General features: G+C 48.9%; 1 protein-coding gene across 2 annotated transcripts in view; it reads right to left on the bottom strand.

Annotated features, from left to right (window-relative positions):
* The window catches only part of LOC144167686 (uncharacterized), a 47,671-nt gene extending 27,293 nt beyond the window's left edge, over nt 1-20,378 (bottom strand). For both annotated transcript variants that reach the window (XM_077696870.1, XM_077696871.1), the window contains exons 1-4: nt 20,017-20,378; nt 17,837-18,022; nt 10,150-10,289; nt 6,392-6,550 (exon numbers count right to left, since the gene is read on the bottom strand). In XM_077696870.1, the coding sequence (XP_077552996.1) occupies nt 6,392-6,550; nt 10,150-10,289; nt 17,837-18,022; nt 20,017-20,067 (536 nt within the window). In that variant the 5' untranslated portion in view covers nt 20,068-20,378. The remainder of the gene's footprint in view (nt 1-6,391; nt 6,551-10,149; nt 10,290-17,836; nt 18,023-20,016) is intronic.
* Nucleotides 20,379-24,002: the final 3,624 nt, after the last annotated feature.

The following is a 24,002-nucleotide window of genomic DNA, read 5'->3' as shown; positions in this document are numbered from 1 at the left end:
CGATAAACCATCATCGTCGTTAGACAGAGGTGTGCATGATTTTTCAATCGTAGGTGGCAGCTTGTAAACCGACCGCAGCAATCAGTTGTCAAGCTGAGTACAGGTTTCGGGCACCCTCCTGTCTTGCGTCCTTCAGCCACGCAGGAATTCGTTTTTGAAAAACCATTTACCAACTAGCCAGCAACCATTGCAATTCTTGTAAAGCAATGCTTCTCCACGACAAGCAATAACGTTCTACTATCATGCGGTATTTATTCTATCAACGATTCCTGATGACTGTAGTAAGAGCATTTCTGTGAAATTAAACACGTTTCAGCCGTATAGGTAATGAAGTTACGGAAGCGTCGTCCGTCACAATTTCTGTTTTGAGGTAAATCTTCGAAGACACCCCCCAACTTTGTCTGTCGCTTGTGCACGACGTCGACTCCGTTTCGTCAACTGCCCAAGGCCAGTGCCGCAGCATTCCTAGATCGGTTGCACACACCGGCTTTGTGGGAGCATTTAGCGGCAATATACTTCTCGATTCGCGAAACTGCATGCAGGCGTGAAAAAATTGCATGAAGCAACGAATTTTCACTTCCAGCTTGACTTCCAGCTTGGAGCATTGAGCGTCGTCTGCTATTTGTAAGTACTGAGTATGGGCGTAAATAACACACATGGCATGCCTCTAAAACGTCACATCCACGCTCAAGATTTACCGATCTGAAAAATGCCCGTGGGGTTACGTACGCTTTGCAAGCCGCACCGCCGAAAAACGACAGAAAGCCATGCACAACTACGCTGCGCTGACCGCCACCGGCATTCCACTGACGAGCGGTTCGCCACGGGCGGCGCTGTTCGCTGAAACGACGGTGGTGCCATACAACGGCCGCCCGGTCCCTATAGGCACTTGGTCCACTTGGTGCGGAGGCAACTGGCCGACAGGTGGTCGAATACACGCCTGGCCCATCTCTCACGGCTCATGAATTGCAACCTACCCCGGTATGCCAGTTTGCTTGACGCCTCGCGTGCCTCGAAGCTTGACCAGCCAAGGTCTCCCTGGATAGCTTCCTTGGCCACCGCCCCATGGCACCCCACGGCCGTGCGCCCGACCTCCCTTTGGCGACACTCCAACCACTCTCGGGTGCACGCTGAGAGGCAAACCACTGCGTTTCCAAAGGTGAGGGCCGGCACGTGGACCAGCTTCCACAGGTCGCGCACCATCACATACCTGCTGCAGCCCCACAAACAGCGGCGGCGTAGAATGGCCTGGGCTCGGAGCGCTGACTGACGGATGGCGGCCTCATGCTGCTGAAAAATGTCCAGTTCATTACACAACAACACACCGAGGTAACGGTACGACGCCCCAACGCTGAGGGTTTGGCCATCCAATGTCAGAGTCAAATTCTCCGTTGCTCCTGCAAACTGCACGACGATGGTTTTCCTTGCACTGAAGCGCAGGCCCAGATCCTCGATTTCGGCAGCGCATATGGAGAGCAATCGCTGCAAGTCCCCTTGGCTCTCGGCCATCAGCACCAGGTAATCCGCAAACGCGAGCCAGTGTTGTACGGAACGGCGTTACAAGGAACGGCGTTCCTGGAACTAGTTCCTTTTTGGAGGAACGGAGGAACGCCACCGTTCCATTAAGGGTCGGTGGAACTGTAACGGTAACTCGTTACGTTTTTGAAGGAACGGCAGGAACGGCGTTCCTGTCGTTACATCGCTAGGATTTGGCTGTTTTTGATGCCAAGGCTGGAGTACAAAAATTCCCTCGCACTTCCCCGAGGGGGAGAGTGTGTAAGTGCGAATGCACGGTTGTTGATTGCGAGATTACGGTGGATATCGTGATCTTGGAGTGGAGAGGAGGCGCCCAACACCCGCAGTCACTGAGCGGAGAGAGGAGGAGGAGAGTAGCGCCCGCCGTTACTGCGAGGGCTACACGAGCGCCCTCACGCGTCGGAATGCGGAGCGCCCGCTACGCGAGCGAGAGCTTTCCCGCCCGAAGTGGAGAGGAGGCGCCCAACACCCGCAGTCACTGAGCGGAGAGAGGAGGAGGAGAGTAGCGCGCGCCCATCTCCCCCCGTTGCTAGGGAAGACGAGGAGGAAGACGAGGAGCGCGCGCACCCGCAGCTGTTGCTGTGCGGACTACGGCGGCGGACGATTCAGGCTCGCTTAAGAAGTGCATTCGCACTTAAAAATCCACAAAGCGCTACTGCATTTCTCTTCCTATAAGATGGTCAGTTTGCCCGCCCTTCAGCCGTACGTGCTTCCTCGAAGGTCAAAGGCAGAAGAATAACCACGCAGCAGGCTGCAGCTTGTGCTTGCTTTCATGCTGGTAGCGTAGCCGCGAGAATGCTTTTCACCCTTCATCGTTTGTCTGGGGAGGCCAGAATGCGCGTCTGGCAGATAGAATTGTTCCCTGGCGGGGAAAGAATAGAGAGTTTTAGCTGTCCGTCCGTTCTGTCGTATGCGTTGTTACTGGGTTGACCGGGACTCGGCTGGGCACTTGGGCATTCGTCGCGGTAGGGGGATAAGTTCCGCGGGCCTGCCTTCGCCCTGTCCGTGCCTCCGCACCCTTCCTACTCGCCCTTCCGTGCGCTCAGGAGCAGACCGGTCCCGGTAAACCCGGTAACAACGTAGCCAACAAAAAGGACAGACTGCTAAACGGGATCCGGACATTTCGGTGTCGGACATTTCGGTCCAGGACGTTTCGGTGTGGACATTTCAGTGCACGGACATTTTGTTGCACGACGTCTTGGCCCAGACATTTTGAGGGAGGGGATGCCCCAGGCATTCTTTGAACATTTTAGCTTTAATATTGTAATTTCGTGACTTGATATGATTTTACCTTCGAGACTTGTGCTTGCGCCACCGTTCGTGGAAACGAACGCTAAACCCTGGCGGAGCATTGCCACGTGAAACCCAATTTCTGTAGCAGATGGTAAAAATTAACGTTGTTAATTTGGATCTGTTCAACCATTTTTTGTTATTTCAACATTCATGGGAACAACCCTAACACTTTAAGTGTTACCCAAGCGCTTTCCTTTCACTTCACCCAACGGTGCAATACACTGCTGCTTTCGGTCTATTTCCCCCCCCCCCCCAGCAAAACTTCTGCGAAAAAACAACAGAAAAACGAGGTCGATTAGGTGCGTGTGCATTTCGTTTTAATGATTCTCAGTCAATCTCGCCTTCGTTGCATTCGGTGTCAGTTCTACTTAAAACTAGCAAACCAACGATCGCACTTCGGTAGCGATCGAAAAGCGAGGGGAAAGCTGAGCCCCGCCGGCAATCATCCCCCTATTAGAGAGAGAGGGGTGTCACTTGTGCTTCACCATTGCGTCGACTGGACTTCGAAAACTTGAAGACGACTGTTGCCGCTCTCGTCACACTAGCCTATTCATTTTTTTCGCTCCTTATAATGGGAGGAAGCGATGTATACCTGGGGTGTCCATGATATGCGCGACTTGATGAGTTGATTCCCAAGGGGGCGACTGAAGGCGCAGAAAGAGCGATTCCTGGAGTGGGGCGCCGTCGATATGACCGCGACGCGCGGAAGGGCGTAGCCAGCAAACGGTAGTGGCCATTGTGTTCTCAGCGGCTTTTTGGGTGACTTTTTGTGTCACATTATAAAGGTTTCGTGCGCCCATGGTGAATGTAAAGCTTTTTCTCTGTTTTAAACGCGAAGTGTGCTATGTCATTGTTCTGAATGTATCACCGTGCGCTCAGGAGCAGACCGGTCCCGGTCAACCCGGTAACAACGTAGCAAACAAAAAGGACGGACTGCTAAACGGGATCCGGACATTTCGGTGTCGGACATTTCGGTCCAGGACGTTTCGGTGTGGACATTTCAGTGCACGGACATTTTGGTGCACGACGTCTTGGCCCAGACATTTTGAGGGAGGGGATGCCCCAGGCATTCTTCGAACATTTTAGCTTTAATATTGTAATTTCGTGACTTCATATGATGGAGGCAAAAGTAGAGGCAAAGTGGGGGCCTTAGTGGAGGCAAAAGCCTCCACTAAGAGGCTAGCAGTATGTTCTAAATAAAAAAATCACTGCGGTGACGCTTCGGAGACCGTGAACTCCACCACGCCAGTAGGATTTTCAGGGGAAACCGAAAATAATATGGCTGAAAAAGAAATCTGGTAGAGATTCGAGCGTACAGGCGCGAGGTGGGAGGAGGGGGGGGGGGGGGGGCGCTAGAACAAAGAATTAAAATGCGGTAAATGTAGGCTTGTAAACATTAAACGAAGGTTGGTTGTCCCGAACACAATGGGTGGAATTTGTATGCACAACCGGTACGCGCTTAATCAGCATTTAGGACATTAGAACCTGCGTCTGTTTCCCAAAAGGCCCGTTTTTCCTCCCCGACAATATCCTAGACCAGTGTTCACGAATTCATTTTAGCAAGGCAGCCCAGCCTACGTAATACTCTTCATAAGGTTTTCTTTATTCTGGGGGGGGCTAGCTAATGTTTGTTATGTTTTGGATATTGAGAGTGTGCATGTGATTTATGTAATTTGAGGGTGTGTAATTTAAAAAAATACAAAAGAGGTGGTAGACCATCGTAAACACGGGTAATTGTCTTAGCTAAAAAAGAGCAAATATAAATTAACAACCTGTCATAAATGAAAAAAAAAACGTGTGCTAAAGAATTCAATCGGCTGCATAACAGGTGTCCCCAGGAAGAGGTATTAAACAAAAATATACAAATGTAGAATTTCTAAAAATACCTGGCAAAGATCGAACATGGCATCAATCAAAAAAATAAATTCACTGCTCCAGATTGTTGTCCATAACCCACGTTAAACGGAAATAAAAATATAACGGCTGTCGCAAACAGGCAAGCACCGGATAATTTGGTCGCCTTTTGATCGCTATGTATAAATGGATATAATTTATAATTTATAGTTTATGTATATAATGTATAATTTGATCGCTATGTATAAATGGAGCAACGCATCGACCATCGGCATTGGGCACGGCTGCACCGCAGGGAACATGACGCTCACCAACCATTTCGTCTTTTGTGTTCAAGTGAGAAAGCAATATGGAAAATGTTTTCGTAGTAGCAATGTCTTTCTTGTGGTGCTGCCGTGCCCATGGCAAATGTGCTCACTTGTTACTGGTTATGTTCTTTTTTTGAAAGATTTATTACTATTGTCTGGTGACATCGAAACCAACCCCGGCCCCACTCTTCAAGAAGTAATGAATGAAGTGCGCAAAATAGCTGCCGATATCAAAGAAATGAAGCGGGAGAACAAAGGAACAACAGAATCTCTGGCAACTATTCACGCTAAACTGGATGCTCTGTCTAACATAGAGAGCATGCACCGAAATGTCCGTACACCGAAATGTGCGTGCACCGAAACGCCCGTACACCGATATGTCCGTACACCGAAATTTCTGTACCGAAATATCCTGCACCGACATGTCCTCGAGCCGACTGGAGTTTGTCCGGTGCTCCCTGAAAAAATTCACCTAGGAGCGTTTCTTTTGATTATCTTTATCTCCAGATAATCTGCTGCCGGTGGTGTTAATATTCGTATAATATACGTAGTTCGATGCGATTTTTAAATGTCTCACTTAATTTCGACCCAGGATTATCCGACACTATAGTTTAATTTAAAAACCTAATTGTAACGTTAATGTAACGACACGTTCCAATTTTTGAAGTGGAACTGGAACGCGTTCCTTTCGCAATAAAGGAACTTGTAACGGGAACTCGTTTCAAAATTGGCAAGGAACGAGGAACGAGCTTTCGTTCCTATTTTGGAGGAACGTGTACAACACTGCGCGAGCCCCGGCAGCCGTCGGCTGTCTACGCCCGTCACGCTGCAATTTAGCCGAAAGCCTGTGTCTGACTGCAGCAGCTACCATCGGCTAACACCGCCACCTCGCGGCGCGTCGCGGAGCTAGCCAAATTACATGTTTTTGCTGGAGGACGCGCCGAATGGGACACGCCGCCGGCAGCCGATCGCGGAGGCCGTGCCCTACCACTCCCAGCACTGCATGATTTGCTCGTCGCAGCAGATATGTCTTCTGTTTCTGCTTTGCTTGTGTGGCTTTCTTTTTAAATTGCCTAACAAATACGTTAATTGCTGCCACTGAAGAAAAGCCGGGCGATAGCCGCAACCTATGTAATGATGCAATTCCAGCGCTCAAAGAACGCCAAGACTCGGGAAGAGAGAAAATATTTCGGGCAGGTTTTCAAGTTATCTTATTGGTGTAGAGCAGTAATTTTGAGCCGAGGTACTTTGCGACCCCCTAATCGAAAAACTAGATGTGTAGGTTGACTACTTTCTCCAAGCGTTTAAGCTTTCGAAAAAAAAACGTTGAAAAAAGCGTTGCAGGTTGCTTTAAATCTCCACGCATGCATTCCGGGGTTGTGCGTTGTAGCGGTCCTCACCTGCTGCGTAGACGTGGGACGGCCAGCACTGGGTAGACCATGTGGACCGCCGTGCAGGGATGCTCCACGGGTGTCTCGCTGCAAGCGAGGTGTCGCGCCACTGGGCTGCCCGCCACGCACGTGCTATGGCAGTGCTCCCTGCTCTCGAACAGGGCCAGCCTGCAAGACATGGAGCAGAGCGGGAGCAACATGGTCATGTTGTCACAGGATCATCTCTTTCGTTGAATAAGAATCACTATTCCGATGTCCGCAACGTCCCTGGAACATAGGTCTGAGTCGTTTCCGGCGATTTCGCACGAACCCCAGCTGCGAGAACGTTCCTTGACACAATGCCCCGGAAGTGGGGAGCAGTATATGTATACATCTTGCTCTTTAACCATTTTTCGATAAGAGCGATCAACGTAACCTTGTTTCGATCAACTACAGGGTGCAAACATCCGAACCGGAGCGGGGAGGGGTGGAAAGGAAATGTATAACGGAATGCCGTGATACCCGCCTGTCACAAACTCGAGCGTACGACGCCTGAAAGTACCGTATAGGTTTTTCATATAATTGTACAGCGCCTAATTCTTGTTACAGTCGCCCGATTCATTCAGTTTCGGTTCTATTCGCCCCCGGGAAAACCCTGGAACTCTCTCGAACGAAGCGGCGGTAACTCCGCCCACTCACCGGCTCACCGGCCAGAAAATACAAAAAATAAAAAAATTGCACCATCTTCCCGTAGGGGAACCCTGAGTAGTATGCAAAGCAGCCATGGGGTCGATTCAAGTGCCCATTAGTTTTCAGTTCGTTGTTTCCGTTAGGTTGAGGTACGTAGCTACCGTGATATTTACAGTTTGGTTTGCATGGTAACTACCACACTTTTCACTTACCGGAACTACGAAATGGGAAATTGCGTTGAGCCCCCGGCTGCTTCGCATACTACTCAGGGTTCCCCTACGGGAAGATGGTGTAATTTTATTAGATGCGATGGGGCTATGTCCCTCCCTTGTCGTTGTTGCGCCGTCCACGCCTCCACTGCGCATGCTCGGCTTGCTGAACGCCCGGTGGTGTCTTACCCTTTAATGGCTCCTGCAGCGACAGTGTTACCGGTGTCTTCCTGGGCCGGCCCGAGATGAGCCGAGCATGCGCAGTGGGGGTGTGGACGGCGCCACAACAAGGCAGGGACATAGCCCCGACCATGAGATGCTGGAGCGACAGTGTTGCCGGTGTCTTCCTGGGCCGGCGGATGGATTGACGACGGAGCCGAGAGCAAGAGATGCTTTGCATCTAAAACCTCCGCCGCTCAGCTTTCGCCGAAGCTTCGAGCGCTTTTGAGAGGGCGAGCGTAGCCTTGCCAGTGTTAAGGCGCGCCGATGATTCTAGAAGGGAGAAAAAAATTCCCCGCATTTCCCCGAGGGGAAGAATGTGAAAGTGCGAATGCACGAGTTGAATTTGCGCGGTTCGGCAATGTTCGCGAAAGAGAGATCACACACACACACACAACTACAAAGAAAGAGAGATGCATTTATTCACAGACACCTATTTGTGTTGTCGTTGTACTTGATTGCTAGAGCGGATCTCAGCTTTAAAATTTCGTGTCAGTACTTCTTTAAGCAGGTGCATTAGCCCTTCTCACGCCCGATTCTTGGCCAATCCCCCACGTGGGTATGTGCCATGTCAGCGGCCAGGCAGCGCGCGCCCATCTCCCCCCGTTGCCAAGGTAGACGAGGAGATTCCTGACCAATCCCCCACGTGGGTATGTGCCATGTCAGCGGCCAGGCAGCGCGCGCCCATCTCCATGTGCGCGGACATCGCCGGTGGACGCAGGTTCAGGGTCGCTTAATAAGTGCATTGCACTTAATAGGGAAGTTGTGCGCTCGACGGCGGCGGGCGCGTTGTGTGTTGTGCCCTCTCTCTACGCGCCGGCGCAGTTATAAAAAGAGAATCCGCACCGTAACAAATTAGCTACGATTGGACGTCGTGGTGTGACAACGGCTCCTGCCCGTGTGTGCACCACCATCGGCGACCCGCGCCCTGGAGGACTCCAACGCACTCCCAGGTCTCGAATCACCGTGATCGTCTCGGACGGCCTGACCTACGACGAAGCCATGCTTCACATGTAGCCGAATCGCCTCCGACAGCGGTGCATCGTCCGGCCCGGTCGGTGAATACTGTGGGACTCTGTCTCTCATATGCATTGAACTGTTCGTTTTCTTTCTAGTTAACTGTTCTACTTCGTAATACCTATTTGTAACGCTCCTGATTGTAGCATTTTGTCTAATTTTGACCTGTTTCTTGCATTTGTATTCATTCTGAGTTACCTCTCGTTTACATTGCATGTCCTCGTGCTTGTACAGTGTTTTGCCTGTCCAAATATAAGTCTTTCTTTTGTCGATTCGTTCAAGGCTCTGACTCATTCTTACCGCTCTGGTCGGCAAAAGCCGCACATCAGACGGCCACCCCTTTCGCCACCTGTGTCCTGTAGATTCGGTGGGGTTGTTTGCTCTCTTAAGTCGACTTTCCAACAGCGCACCCAATTAAAAAAATGGTGACACCACCGCGGTGGCTCAGTGGCTAAGGCGTTAGGCTGCTGAGCAAGAGGACGCGGGTTCAATTCCCGGCCGTGGCGGCCGCTTTTCTGACGGAGGCGAAAAGCAAAAACGCCTGTGTGTACGAGATTTCGGCGCACGTTAAAGATCCCCAGGTAGTCAAAATTAATCCGGAGCCCTCCACTACGGCGCGCCTCATCGCCTGCGTTGTGTCGGCGCGTTAAGCCCTACAATCAATCAATCCAAATGCCGTGATACCGAGGCACTCCTTATCTTGTAGCGATCACGAAATCATTATTGTTTAGGTTAGTTTCCTTATAATCATCACCATTTCATTCTGTCTTTTTCTTCGCTCGGTTACTATGACCCGGCGAATACCCTCGTTTCCATCGCTAAGCGTAAATGACATTTGGCTGAAACGTACTTCACCGCTCCCCTTTATGCTACTTCTGTATTTAGAATGCTCTAATTTCTCCTGTAGACCTCAGTGCATGTCTCTACAGCACACTTCTCTAAGACAAAGGCCGCAATAGGACCGCCTTTAGTCAGCTTGAGTTGCCCAGGTGTGGTGGAGTTCCAGGATGCAATTCCCCTCGCATAGCAGGCTTACGTCCGCTGAACTTAAGCTTTTTTAATGATCTTTCCTAAAATTTACCGCAACTCCAAGCTTTCTCGGGCTTTTTTATACGTTGGGCTTCAGTGACGCCATATTCATTAAGTGTCATGGGAAATGTTTGTCCAGTCGATGTTGAGGAAGAGTACGCGGACGCAACTCCTAGCTTCCCCAAAGAAGAGGCATGAAGGGCCCGGACTGCACAGTAAATGGCCTAATACTCTCTTCCTTGAACTTAGAACACATATTTCAAGCTTGTGTCAAGCGTCGGCCAACTTAATAAGGAGGTATAGCATTATTACACTACTCCCAGAATTTTGCGTTCGGAGTGACGGAAGAGGGGGGGGGGGGGGAGGGCGGAGGGAATCGTCCGTTACCACCGGCTTTGGCTACCTGACAAGAGCAGTGAACTAACATCGGACCGTATTACCTCTTACGGAACACGTAGTGCTAATTTCCCCTGCACAACCAGAGGCGCTTAACACTCAGTGCGAAACTTTTGGGTCGCTTCTAGTAAAAACATTTCTTTGATTTCCTGTACCACCGAGAGACGCACTATGTTGGATTGTTTTTTTTTTATTGCACTATGACAGCGCGCAAATGGTCGGCCATACCTGGGTGACACGCAGTTCGAATTTGGTAATTTCCACTCATGGCAGGTGCCGTTCTTGAGGTACCACCACTGGCGCACTATGTCCTGCGCCGTGCACCGTTGAAACCGCGGCAGGCTGCGGCACCGACCCTCGGAGACTTCCTGAAAACATCGCAGGGGGAGGCACAAAGTCAGCCTTTGGGTGGCTGTTACCAACCTTCAAATGTGATGTGCGTCCGGATGCGTACGTTCATCATCATCGTCATCACCATCATACTCATAATCGCCATCAACATTGTGTCTAAAAGCACTAAATAAACTACGCTTAAGAGCAACGACACTTACGCGCGGCGGCAGCCATTTTGGTGCCTGACGCCAGGGTAGCCAGCTTTATGCGCCCTATAACGGCTGACATTGATGGGCAGAATTGGACCAGGCGCCGCTTGGCAACCTTGACGACTGTGTTAACTTTTCGAAGATTTAGAGACAGCGCGCCGGTGCGATGGGGTCAGGCTGGGTTACGCTAGCGTAGCTTATTTAGTGGCTCTAAGTTACGCTTGAGCCACTAATTAAGCTACGCTTTTTAAGTGGTTATAGGTTACGCTGGGCCACTTGCGTTCTTTCCCCGCGGTAAGCGATTCAGGCGTTTTCCACCTTTCCGCTGGTTTTCCACCTCCAAGGCATCGCAACTGTCTGAGGGCTTAAAAACTCACTCTCAACGTCTCACAGCCGCACTGCGCTGCGAAAATCACGACTTTTCGAAAAGCGCGCGCGCGGCAACAAAGAGGCACCAAAATGTCAGCGCCCATGGGTTTTCCGGGGTAAACAAATGTCACGTGAGGCGATTCGATCAATGGCCGCTGTCGGCGGCATACAACAGTGTCAGAAAAGAGTGCGGATACTCTGAAACCTGATCTAGTGGCTCTAATTGTGTCCACTTCCGGGCGGAGGCCTCTCCCAAAGATTTCCAGCCACGTCGGTGACGAGCGGGCCGACTACCTTCCTCGCCACCGAATTTTCGTAGTTCATCCTTCCGCCGACTCCTAGGCCTGCTTCAATTTTATTTACGAACTATCGGCAGCCGCTCTGTTAAACTGATTGCCCGCCTCTCTTCCCGTATACCCATGTCGTGTCCAGCCCAAACACACTTACTTCGTGTAATCTGAACTAGAATGTGCACGTTAGAGACATGCTTACATTTTTTTTATAAGTCCCGTGGATGATTGCTACTAGCAGTAAATATTTTTACGATCTATAATCAAGATTGCTTTTATCAGTTATGCTGATAAAAGGTCTCAAAGGGCGCAATGACTGACAAATGAACTGCACTTCATGATTAGTTTTCCTGACACAAAGTGACAGATAAAAGAGTGTGCTTTTGCTGCTGCGTTAGAATGTAAATTAAAGCACTGGCGCACATAAACCGCTCTCCCATAGGCTGGGCACTTGATGAGCACAAGAGACACCGAGAAAACACTTCAGACATGCCCGTATTTGACTCGATGAACTTTTGATGATCCTACACTGTTGTGCAGCAGAGAAAAGTTAGTAGCACAACCTATGTCTTGAGATTTTGGCGGACTTAAAGTTTCTCGTGGGCTGGGTTGAGAAATCAAGATTTCGTTGACTAGAGGCCTGTGCTGAATATTAGGTCGGATAGATACTTCTCAACTATATGGTTGTTTAACTATATTTTACTGTAACTTAGCGTTTGAACGATTGTTGAGAACTGCGCAACTCCTGTTAGAGCGGAATTTTACCCATGCAAGACGTCGTGCGTCAAAGGGGCCAGCGATGCAACTGACAAAAAAATTTGCTTCAGTCAAACGATAGTCGTGGCAGTATCACAAAAACATGCACCGAGTGTAGCGCGAACCTTATTTAATTAGGCTACATAGATGGGAAAGGTGAAGTCTGAGTTACGACAGTCTCGGGCAATCGAGGCATTTACCGCTCTCACGGATCGGTATCACCACGCGACGTTGTCGACCTTCCCGCAAGGTTTGCCTGACATTAAATACGAACACAGCTTCGGGAACTTGGGTCAAGGACGCGGGGTCAACTTCATGTAGCACCGAGAAACCCAAACTTCTCGCTGTGCGCTGTACAAAAGATAGAAATATAAAAAACTCGGGACTTGAGTGGGTCTCATTCGAACCCTTAAGTGTCTGATTGGGTGGAGTTGTTCGATTCCAGCCAGATATGACGCCGAAATTGAAACTCATCGTCTGAGCAGTCATCAATTCCATGGTCACGCCTTTACACAGATTAAGTTTTTAGGTAGTATGTTAAGCATACTGTAGCCAGTGTTTCGCTTCTTTTCCATTCGATTGCAGTCAACGCACTCGCAGTCCCTTTTATTGACGGCTCCTGCAAGCAAACAGTAACTTTCGGTACGACGAAATTCCATTAAAATTTAAAAACAAAGTTGGAGGTTTAGGGTTTGAAGTCATACATGTGCTTTGAAACAGGAGGGCGACGGATCTGAGACGCGCCACGATGGAAGGCTTCGTATTAATTTTAATTTGGGCCATGAGGGGATCTTTAACGGCCGCCGAAATCTTGACCTTAAAGCATTTTACTTTTTCGCCTCCATCAGAAAAACAGCCGATGCGGCCTTGGGCTACGTCCGCTTAAAAAATTCCTCTGCGGTAGGAATACCATATCGCGACGAACAAAATCGTAGCGGGTTATGAACGAACCAATGTTTGAAATAAAGTGGATCTGTATGCTGCATTCATGGTCCTGTTACGAATCGGCCAGCGCCGCCGTACTTTCCCGCATCACTCTTCGGCTGTGCGGCGAAGCCACTGCGTGCGCCTTTCAGCCGTCCCGCGCCACCATGTCGGTGACTCATTATTCACGTCGCAACAAGCCGGCTCAGACGCTTCGTTTTCAGCGCATTTCAAAACTTCGGCGGCTGCCGGCGAGGCTCTTCTCAACGCTCCTCAAGGACACAGAGGCCCCACGATCGGATTCAGCGTCTAAAGGTCCAACGAGACGAAAGATACAACGAGACTAAAGGTCCAACTGTGGATATTCCCTCTCGTTGGATCTTTCGTCTCGTTGGACATTCAGGCTCGATCGGACCTTCCGTCTCGTTGGATCTTTCGTCTCGTTGGACATTCAGGCTCGATTGGACCTTTTGTCTCGTTGGACATTCAGGCTCGGTAGATATTTCGTCTCGGTGGACATTCAGGCTCTTACTATTAATGTCCGCAGCACTCTAAAGTTACCTTGAATGCCCTCTACCGCAATATGATTGTGGGACCTTCTGCATTTTCAGATGCAATAACTTTTACACGATAATTTGAAGTGAAATGTACGCCTGGCACCTCTGATTTCCGTCGTAAAATTTGGGTCTCCTTGCAACGCGACTGACGAAAGCAAGCTTGGTCGCCAGTGCGTTGCTGAGAGTGCCTAAATAGGACTTCAGTTTTTTCATTGAGACCTGTTTTATCATTAGTGCAAACTGTAAGCGTTTTTGTCAGTCTTTTTTTTTTTGCACTAATATTAGCGAAAAAATAATGTTCCCGACCTTCATGCGCATGGAAGGCACGTCAGTGCTAAGCAAACAAGCAAACAGTCACGTGGTCTTCCATCCAAAAAAAGGAAGGTGCTACGACCGTCGCCTGACACTCACTGCGTACGTGCGCGAGTGTCCGTCAACTGTTGGCAGCCTGTAAGAAGCGGTCGATGCGGATGAACGAACGAACGTTCATTCATGAGGTTGGATGATCGTTGAATGAGGGTTGTATATTCTCAGTTCGGTCTCATCAAGGCGTCAGTTCGATGTGTCATAAATTACACTGGATGACTGGATGACAGATTTCTCATCCAGGATTTCACATATTAATCAGTTATTGAGATATAACATCCAACTTGAATATCTGCCCTTCTGGTACTTCGTTTAAATTTTACGTCCACTTATAGAAGCGATGTTATTGGGCTTCACGCTGTCACAAGAGCAAACCCAGATACAAACTTCAAGCCTTGAATTATCATAGTATTGACTTTTCAGACCATGAAACTTTTCAAAAATCGTCTTCTTTTCATCGATTCCCTTTCCCCATACGTGCGCAACACTAGAAATTTGGCTAGTCTTCTGTCCGATGCCCTCAGCAGCATAGACTCAGTACCAGGACGTACACGGTGTTACATCAATAAATGGAACACTTTAAAAAAAATCCTGAGCGTATCGCTGCTCCGTTCGCCCTCAAACTTCACACGGAGGTCGCATTTTGTGGTCTACTTTGTTTGGCACCGGGAACAACGGCAGTAGATACCTGTTTATTCTGCAAGTAAATAATATCGATTTTCGACTATGGCAAAATGGCGGCCATTATGGACGGGCAAATTGTTCTTGGATCGGCGGTGCCACCTGGGATATGCATAACGAAACAAGCGATGACGATTTACGGTAGGAAGGAGCCGAATGAGGTAGCACACGATCAGAAAACCTCTTTTGTCGATAGAGTAGGATGGCCCCAAATAATTACATAGAGGCTAGTACAAATCGTAATACTGTATTCCTGCGGTTCATTGTTGTCGATACCAGTCATCTGGTTTCAGATCAGCTGTCATCTGCTGTGCCAGGTTACCCCACTTTCCGATATAAGTCTTACGATTCTTTGTTCACGTTTGTTGCTTTGTTCTCGTTTTACTTCTAGTATTATTCTGTGCGTGGGTGTCTGTGCTTGTGACATGGATTCGTTAGATCATTCACAGCATACGAAAAGGCATATCCTGTTCACCTGTAGTGAATGATATCATGGCGTCATGTCACAAGCACAGAATGTTCACCGTTCGGCTGGCTGGAGAAACAGGTAAGGGGTGCCGTACATAACATGCCTTATGAAAAAAAGCTTAAGTCGGATGACGTCTGGTTTTTTCGCTCCGGCCCGTTTGCGCTTGATGCGGTGAATGAATTTGGTGAGCTGAGTCATGGAGTGTTGAAGTTGTAGTACTACATGGGAGCCTGATCCGTCCTGTGGGATGGTGGGCGCGAGTAGGCTCAAAGGCCAACTGCACTCGAATTTTCAACCTCCTTAAAACGTTATTTCCGCAGAGTCGGCCTAAAAAGACGGCATGCATGCTTTGGCAAAAGGACTAAAAGTTCGTCTTCTGGGGGACTACTTGACTTTGCCCGAGTCATTACACCTCAGGAACTAAATGTTAGTGGACGAACGGTTAGTCCGCCACATGGTTGGTCAGTTCCGATACTCCCCAAAGGACGAACTGGTGAAAAGAAGTCGCGAAATAATAAAAAAAGAAATGAACCTAGCACCAGCAGGGATCGAAACTACGACTCCCGCAACAGTAGCCAAGAAGCAGAATACGCTACCACGCCGCGAGACGGAATTGTCAGTAGGAAATGTGTGTTGAAGTGTACACCGTGCACTATTGTGCACAACGCGACAGATTCATTGCAAGTTGCGACAGATTCATTGCAATTTCTATCCGTGCGAGCGAAGGCGACCGCGCTTTGCTTACGCTAGGGACTAATGCTCAGCTCTATTCTAAGTATATCCTCACGGCCATAGTTTTTTCTTGTAAAAAAGAATCAGCTGGTCGCCTAATTGCGACGGGTGGCTGGGTGATGTTGCGACTCATTTGTTACCGCACAAATTAGCGCAATATAGTAAGACAACAAGAACAGTAATCCCTTGTTAACTCGAACTCGCATATCTAGAAATATCAGTGAAGTCGAGATTTTTCTCGTCGTGCATTTTTCTGCCATTGCTGCTATGCATTTGCCACCCTCTATCTCGAAACGCTTAGGCGGTGGCCGGTTTCTTTTTTTTTTTTTTCGTGTCCGCAGTTAACAAAACCAAGCACATACCTAGCGCTCATGTGCGCATGCCTCGTGACGACCGCCGAGCGGCCCCAGCCCACGTTCATCAATCCAAGCATACCCAATTAGGGAGATTGGCCTAGGTTAGCAAAGAAACATTCGCCGTAATCGTGGCAACACTTGCTCGGAACGCCAAGGACGGCATGCAGCGTTCGCCGTAATTCTGACAATGCTTGCTCGGAAGGGCACGTCACAGCGCACGCCCCTCCAAAGTGATGCCAAATAATTTTTACTTAAAAAAAAAAGAAAAACACAGGAGCTAACACTTATATAGCAACAATGGCAGAGTAAAGGTCGTTTCGGCAGTGAAGAAGCAAACCGGATGCAATCGCGGCTCGATTTAGGCTCGATTAGACCTTCAGACTCGGTGGATCTTTCGTCTCGTTGGACATTCAGGCTCGATTGGACCTTTTGTCTCGTTGGACATTCAGGCTCGATTGGACCTTTCGTCTCGTTGGATCTTTCGTCTTGTTGGACATTCAGGCTCTAAATTGGACCTTTCGTCTCGTTGGACATTCAGGCTCGCTGATCATGTGACGAATTGGACCTTCCGACTCGTTGGACCTTTCGTCTCGTTGGACATTCAGGCCACAAGCGCCGCGATCGCACCGGAGTCCTCCTCTCTCCCCTCTCCCGCACTCAACGTGCGCCAAGGCTACCGACGACTCACGAACTCTGTAAAGAGCGTTGTGTGTGTCTGTGACGTTCGTGGCGTGTTGCCGCTTGTTGACGTTTTGACCGTTACCGCTCTTGGGTATAAATAGAGCTGGCCAAGCGCTGTAATCCATTCCTGTTAGAGCAGCGAATCCATGCTGTCACTCTGCTCGAGTCCTGTATTGTAACCTCGCCCGTCGGGGAATTGTTCTTTGGCTTCGGCTCACCTCTCGCTATGAAGTAAACAGTAACGTTAGCCTACGGCTTCTGGACTTCTTCACGGCTGCAACAGTGGCTGGCCGCTCGCATCATACACGCTACCCCTCGTATGTCGGAGGACACGGAGCTCGGATCGGGTGCCCCCACTCGGTCGCAACAACTGGTGTCAGCGCTGGGATGACACGGATGCAACAGTCCCTTTAAATGTGTCCCCCAGCACTAGGTTACTGACGGATGCTAATGGGGTTTGCCGACATTAATTGGTAGCTGGAGTTCATTTAAAGACGTCAAGGCCCCCAGTTACCATTAAACATAATTATTTTTGCTTTAAATTGTTCTGCCTCTTTTGATTTTTAACACGTTAGCCTGTCTACCTTCTTCGCGCAAACAAAAACGGCAATAAGAACCTTATGGGCTCATTACCACGGGTTAAAGGGGTTATTAAAAACGCGTTGGGGCTTTCCATGCATCAGGTTATCTTTTAGCGAGCCTCGGAAGAAAAAGTTTATAAAGGGGCCATCAAGACAGAATACAGCTTTGTTCGACCTGAAAAAAAAACTAGACTTTATTGACTCACTCTGCTACATTCCAGCCACGAACTGCACAAACAAGATTCGGCGAAAGGCCACTAAAAACGTAGTTACAAGTGTGTTGTATTAACTGCAGATTAACATGTAAGTGGTACAATCAAACGCAACTACAATCGCCCAGGCATGTTTCTTGGTGGTTTCTGTCACGCCATAGAGATCACCCCGAAAAGTGATTGGGGAGTTACGCTGCTTCGTCTATTTTCCTCAATGTCTTCATTATTTGTAGTTGGCGATAAAATTGGCTTCACTGTTATCGGGACAAAACGGTCTTTTGAATGATCGAATCACGTAATTCTTCTTCACGACCCCCTAAAAACTGCCTTTTAAATAAACCTTTACAGCCGTGAAGTCGTGACTTGTTTTCTCCTCTCAGTACAGACTTATCCACCTACCCGGTCCAAGCAAGCGAGCTTGCAGTCGTGGACGGATTTGAATCGGTTCTGTCCGACCAGGCAAGCCGGCGGCCGCTCCAGGACCTTGGAACGACACTTGTCAGCCTCGGCGTCGAAGAAGAACTCGTCGCGGTTGTTACCCCTGCACGTCGTGAACTGTGCCTCCGCTGAACAGCGGTCGTCATCCTGAACAACACAGGGTGGGAAGGAGCGCATACTCAGAAAAATAAAATTTGTCTGTTTGTATTTTGTGTGTATTATGCTAGGGAAGTTTGTCGTGCCACTTGCGTGCTATTGTACCTACAGACGCGTTTAGCCACCGAAATTATTTGTTTCTTTCCGAACTATAACAAAGTATCAGCATTCGCGCAGAGGCCAGGCTCAATGAGTGAAGTTGCAATCGGGAAACATCTACAAATTTATAAGCATAGGCCAGTCTCTACGCTTTCAATAAAACAAACGAAAAACAAAGGAGGGGTATAATGAAGGACGTGCCATGGAGCTGTACAAGGTGTGGCGGTATTCGCTTAGTTTTCATCCCCTTCAAAGAGAGTCGTTCGCAACAAAAAACGGCTTCAACATCGCCATTGTGGACTGCTTAATTGGTGCGGAGAAAAAAAATGCAAAGAGTGTTTCTACAGAGATAGTGTGTGCATGCATGGTCGCAACAGTCCAAAAAAAGGTGTGGTTTCACTCTGCTTATCCGAAATGAAAACGTGCATACAGTACTGCTTTGCATTTTGTGAGTTGGTGTACTCGGCGTCCATATATCAGCATGCAGGAAATAAAAACTCCATATATATGCGAGTAGGCGCTGGTCGGCCTTAGATAATGTTCACTCATCTGGGAACTCACGTGCCTGCGAGGAGAAGGGGACAGGTGTGTTGTTTAACATTGCAATCTTTCAGGTTAGTGGTCCCCGTAGGGACTTTGCCCTTAAGCGGCAGACACTCGTGCATCAAAGCGATCCGGTTTCCGACGGAGTGTGGCAAGCAGGTTGGACGTGCATGGTAGCAGCTAGTGTCACTAAATAAAGGCTTTTGGAGTATCGGCACTCTTTTCTCTCATTGTTACGTGCCACCAGGATTTTCATTGGTCGGTCGGAACGACGTGATTTTTGGACGTGCATGGTAGCAGCTAGTGTGACTAAATGAAGGCTTTTAGAGTATCGGCACTCTTTTCTCTCATTGTTATGTGCTGCGAGGATTTTCATTGGTCGGTCGGAACGACGTGATATTTGTTTACATATGGGCGCACCCATTTTGTTTCTGGGTGCCTCTCCTCTCTCCCTCTCTCTCTCTCTCTGTTGCCGGGCGCTAGAGCGGCCGGTCACACTCTGCCCGTCACAACCGGCGGCGGTTTCGTTGGCAGAGATGGCAACACTGCAATCCCGAAACAAAATGGCCCCCAGACGCTTTCGGGAGCACGAAGTGGCGGTACTCTTAAGCGTAGCTTATTTAGTGACGCTAGTATATAGCAGCCCATTCGGAAGGCAAACCGGTTCTCCGAGCGGGAGTCTACACGTCCGCAGACGCGTCCCTTCCCGCTCGTGTGTGGCGCAGCGAGCCAAGCATAGCTGTCATCGTATTAAGCGAAAGCTTTCTTAGTAACATCGATGGCTTCTTGTCAGAAAACTAAGGCGTTTCCTCATAGACCGGTTTGGCGACCGAGACGCTCTGAGATTTCCGGACACACGGCGCGTGTGTGAAACTGGGCTTCCACTGCGTCAAAAAGCCCCCATGAAAATCGCCAAAAAGGAAAGGTTCTAGATAAGGCAATGCGCGCATCGATGATGAAGAAAATGGAATACAATGGTCTGAAGAACAGTGCACAGTGAGTACAATCGTACATCTGTTATCTCATAAACCACGTATTGGTATACATTTCGATCGTTCGCAGATGCTTCTACTCAGTGCCGGAAAAAGCGTCGCATAAATTAGTTCTTCGTTTACGATTTGAGTCTATATCAATTAGACGCCCTTCCAGCAATGGTTGGACGCACTTTTAGCGAAAGTTTTGCCGCACTTCTGATGCAGCTTTGTTGCGAGAAAGCCTTCGCGCTTCTCTCTTATTTAGGAAGCGAGGGTAAAGTTTTCTTCGCTAGCATAGAATGGGCCCGTTATTCGCCGCATAATTTGTATAAGGATCGCAAGCAAGTTCGGGGCCAACGCGAGACTCACAGTATGGGCGCCTTCTTTCTTCGGCTGAGCGGAGGCCTGGGGGGCGCCCATTGGCGCCGAAACGTCGTCGTTCGCGTCGACGTGGCTGGAGGAGGACTCCACAGTTGTGTCGGCGGTGGCTCCCCGCGTAGGCTTCGCGCGCACAATAATTTCCGAGTCATGATCTGCCACCGGCAGGTTGCGCACCACGGGCTGCGCCCCCGTGTTACCCTGAAAGACCGCCTCGTCGTCGCTGTCGTCGTCGACCAGCGTGACCACCGCCGACCTCTGCGTGCAGATTGCGGTATTCGGGCATACATGACGAGATCAGAATTCGCTTGACGGACCTGGATGCACCCAAATATTTTGCTATCACTTAATGTGCTCGCACAAATTTTGCTCTCCCGCACCTGCTTTCAACACTCGGGCTTCTACGTTAGGGAAACGGACAACCCCATGTTCGCCCGCTAGAATAAAACTCTATAGTCCTTCGAAGTTGCATTCAGCTACTTATAACTAGGCAGTATACGCAATCCCAAGTTAGAATAACGTGTTTTATTTCGTGCACTACTTAGACTGCGTTCAACGAAGCCGCTGGTGATTTTTTTTCTTCGGTTGGCCTGTTTTGTGATTTCCGTCGCTCCGACATGGCTGACCAGTGCGAGAAGGCTTAACTGGCCCACCCAAATGAGCTTGAGTTTTGCATTCCGAAGCGGGAAAAAGAAAAAAAAATACGCAGGGATCTGGCGGAAGATAAAAATTCCTGCACTCAAAAGGTTAGAATTTGCACTTCGGTGATAAATGTATCGACATATTATTCGCAAAGTATTCGGAACATACCCGAACAACAGCGCATTGAATACTTCTTACTTAACTCGGTATTCAGAAATCGGGATTGTTTGCGCACGCCTAGAATAAAAGCCTAATCATTTATTCGTCCTTGCATCTAGTTAGCGTGCACGTCCAGCTCATCCGCACCGGAGCACAGCCGGGGAAGGAGGAAAGGAGGGAGTTTGATTATTAGGGCAAGGGAAAGTGAGTAGGAAACGTACTCGACAAAAATTCGCCTCTCGCCAGCCAGACGTGGGCAGACGAACAAAGCACCGATTATTCTCCAACGTCAGTGTGAACAATGCATCCAGTTTCAACGGCCGGTTTACCAAACCGAGTGCGTCGATTCAGCAGCACATTCAAACCATGAGAGCGTGCTCGTACTTTTTATAAACTTTCAAGCCATCAGTATAACAATACTTGTCCACAGCTCCACGTGTTGCGGTGCTTATGGCCCAGTCCTGCTCACACATGTTCCGTTTGCGAAAATAACATGTAATCGATTGTTCTTGTGATTTTGTCGTCTGTCGCAAGCAACCGGGCTCGATAAATGCATCTGTACGTGCCCTCTGAATATCTCCGCGTGCGCTTACTGCAATAAAACGACGAAGTACCGAAGGCTCAGAGGGTAAATTAATCTGCCTCTCCGCCACGAATATGGGACTTCGATTCCTGGTCATGCGGCTTGCATAATGGTAGCGATGAAACGTTAGCTGGACGCAGCTGATGTGAATAAATTCAGAGCTTCGTGTTCTGTGCTATGTGACGCGCACCAGCAACCATGTGTTTCTCCCATGTAGCTGAAGGATGTAATCTCGCATTCAGCACGTGGATGCTTACAAAGAACGGGTTCCCTGAACGCGCACATGGTGGGAGCTGGCTCAGTTGAAAGCATTTGCTGTTTGTGCTTTTTCGGACTGGTTTGTAAACTCTTTCAGGCGTTCGCAGATAAACAAGTTCAGTGCCCTTCCACTCGGTAAAAAAGGATGACCACCGGAGCTGCTTGGCACAGTCCCTGAACTGCACAAACACGGTGCTTGTAATTTGTCATTTATCATACTTCCTAGCAAGTTGAATGAAACTAGGAAGGGCTAAAGCTTTATTCTGGCGAATAATCATGGCTCTGTCCTTTTCCCTGCCGTAGAAGGCCATGTGTCTTAACCGCAAACAGGAATTCCAAATATTCACTACTCCACTGCGAAACTGGGGCTAATTGTGATATAATTTGTCTCGGGTAGCTTCAATAAAACAAGGGTTACAGGCGTTTTTATAGCGATGTTTTTTTGTAACCATTCAGGTCATGTAGTGCAAGCGGACGGGAATTCTACAATGTTCAGAACTTCATCGCGTACAAACTAATTATGACGAGTGAATGATACTCGGCGTATCGATAGAGTCGTCTTAGCGGCCAATTTCGGTATGATTGTTTACGTCAGAGCTGTTATAGCCTCGGTTCTGACGAAAACTGTGCGGGTAGACAGGGTGTGTAGAATAAATACCGTTGAAAAAAAATTTAATCTTGCGGCAAAGCCAACTTACTGGTGTATGCTTTGTAGCTTTCAATCTACTGTAGGTATCTTGAAAGAAATCCCACTGAAATTGGCGCTACCGACATTTTGCGTAGTGGCTATTTGAGAAATCAAAGGCCCCAGGCGACAGCGACGTGCCCATGAAGGTGGTTTGAAGATCTTTCCTTCCTTCTTCCTCAGCGCTAATTTCCGATTGCGCGAAATTTCGAACCATGCATGTTTGCCTCAAAGCCGGACATTCTCGGGCCGCCTCCCCTTTTATGCAGAAATGCATTATAGTCGGGGGTTGTCGTGCGTCCCTTGGCCGGCGTGCGCAGCGCGTCTGATGATGATTGTGGTATGATGCCCCTAGGGATTGGCCAACCAAACAATCCATCACGAGATAGCTTCGCGTTCAACCACCATCGTCATCTTCCCGTAGGGGAACCGCTGAAGAAGAAGAAGGAGAAGAAGACAAAGCTGCGAAGAGGAGGGCTGCGTGAGTTCTGGCTACCGTTATCCTCCTCGGCCGGCGCATCTTCCCGATCTGAACCCGGTGGAAGAGCGGTTCATCGCGCCTCGATTCCCCTTCATGAGCATCAAGCGGCTGACTCGAGGCAACGGGCAGTTTGGAATCAAGGGACAGGCGGTGAACGTGCCCATCGACGTATCGAAGGTTGTGCGGTGCCTTCCTCGCATGGTACCCGAGGACGTTGCGTTCGACGTTCGCATTTCTGCATCCTCACAATCCCCCTCGGGGAGGTGCGGGGGAATTTTCGCTCAAGATAGACTTTCATTCCCCCTTCTATGCCCAGTCTTTGAAGAATTGTAGCCACACAGAAAAATTTTACACTCTCAGCAGTCTCTGTAGGAAGGCTGATAAGAGCTGTCTAGGTCATGTCACTCACCCCTGCAGATATAAAACCCATGATAGGGAGGCTAAAAGCAGCCACCCTAGCCACACTACCCATAGCCGAGTAAACGAAGATAAAGGCTACAGATTACGTCGAAAAACAGCAGTAGGTGTAGCCAGGCTCGTTGGTCTTCCCAGCCTCGGGGAGCCATTTCCACGAATACGGATAAATGAAAAAGATCACATTTATATCTGATGAAATTATGCTTGCGCAAAGCTAACCATTCGTTTACCGAAGAATCGAGAATTCCTGCAACTTAATGGCAGTACAGCCCTCTGCTGGCGCGGGCTTTGACAGGACCACACAAATGCTTGCTCGATATTTCTACGTTGACGTTCACCGTGCTTTGCAAAGCTGTTTTGACGTTTTTTTTAGGACTTCGCTGTATGAGCACAAAAGGGAAGCTTCTCAGAGCGGGAGAAAACCAGCGATTTTCAGTGTTAACTGATTTGACTAGGTGATTCAGCGCCGGATATTATTGGGTTTTTTCGATTTAGATCAATGCTGAAAGCCTACGTAAAAGACTTATCAGACTTTCGAGAAGCGCTGGAAGAAGGGCTTAACAACGGTACGACAACAAGAAGTAGAGAATAACCGCTTGCTACGTTGGCGAGCCGAAATCGATTGAGCGTAACTATGACACTATTGCCGCAGGAATTATGCATACATCCGTAGAATACAGCGTTGGCAGGGCACAAATACATATATTTTGCAGGGTAGTACGTAAAGTCACTTGGAGAACAAAAACAAAACA

The sequence above is a fragment of the Haemaphysalis longicornis genome, unplaced genomic scaffold (genome assembly GCF_048455015.1).
Source record: "Haemaphysalis longicornis isolate Haplotype H1 unplaced genomic scaffold, Haemaphysalis longicornis Haplotype H1 scaffold_2, whole genome shotgun sequence".
Taxonomy (NCBI): domain Eukaryota; kingdom Metazoa; phylum Arthropoda; class Arachnida; order Ixodida; family Ixodidae; genus Haemaphysalis; species Haemaphysalis longicornis.
Note: the sequence above shows the minus strand (reverse complement) of the source record. Positions and strands in the feature narration are given on the sequence as shown.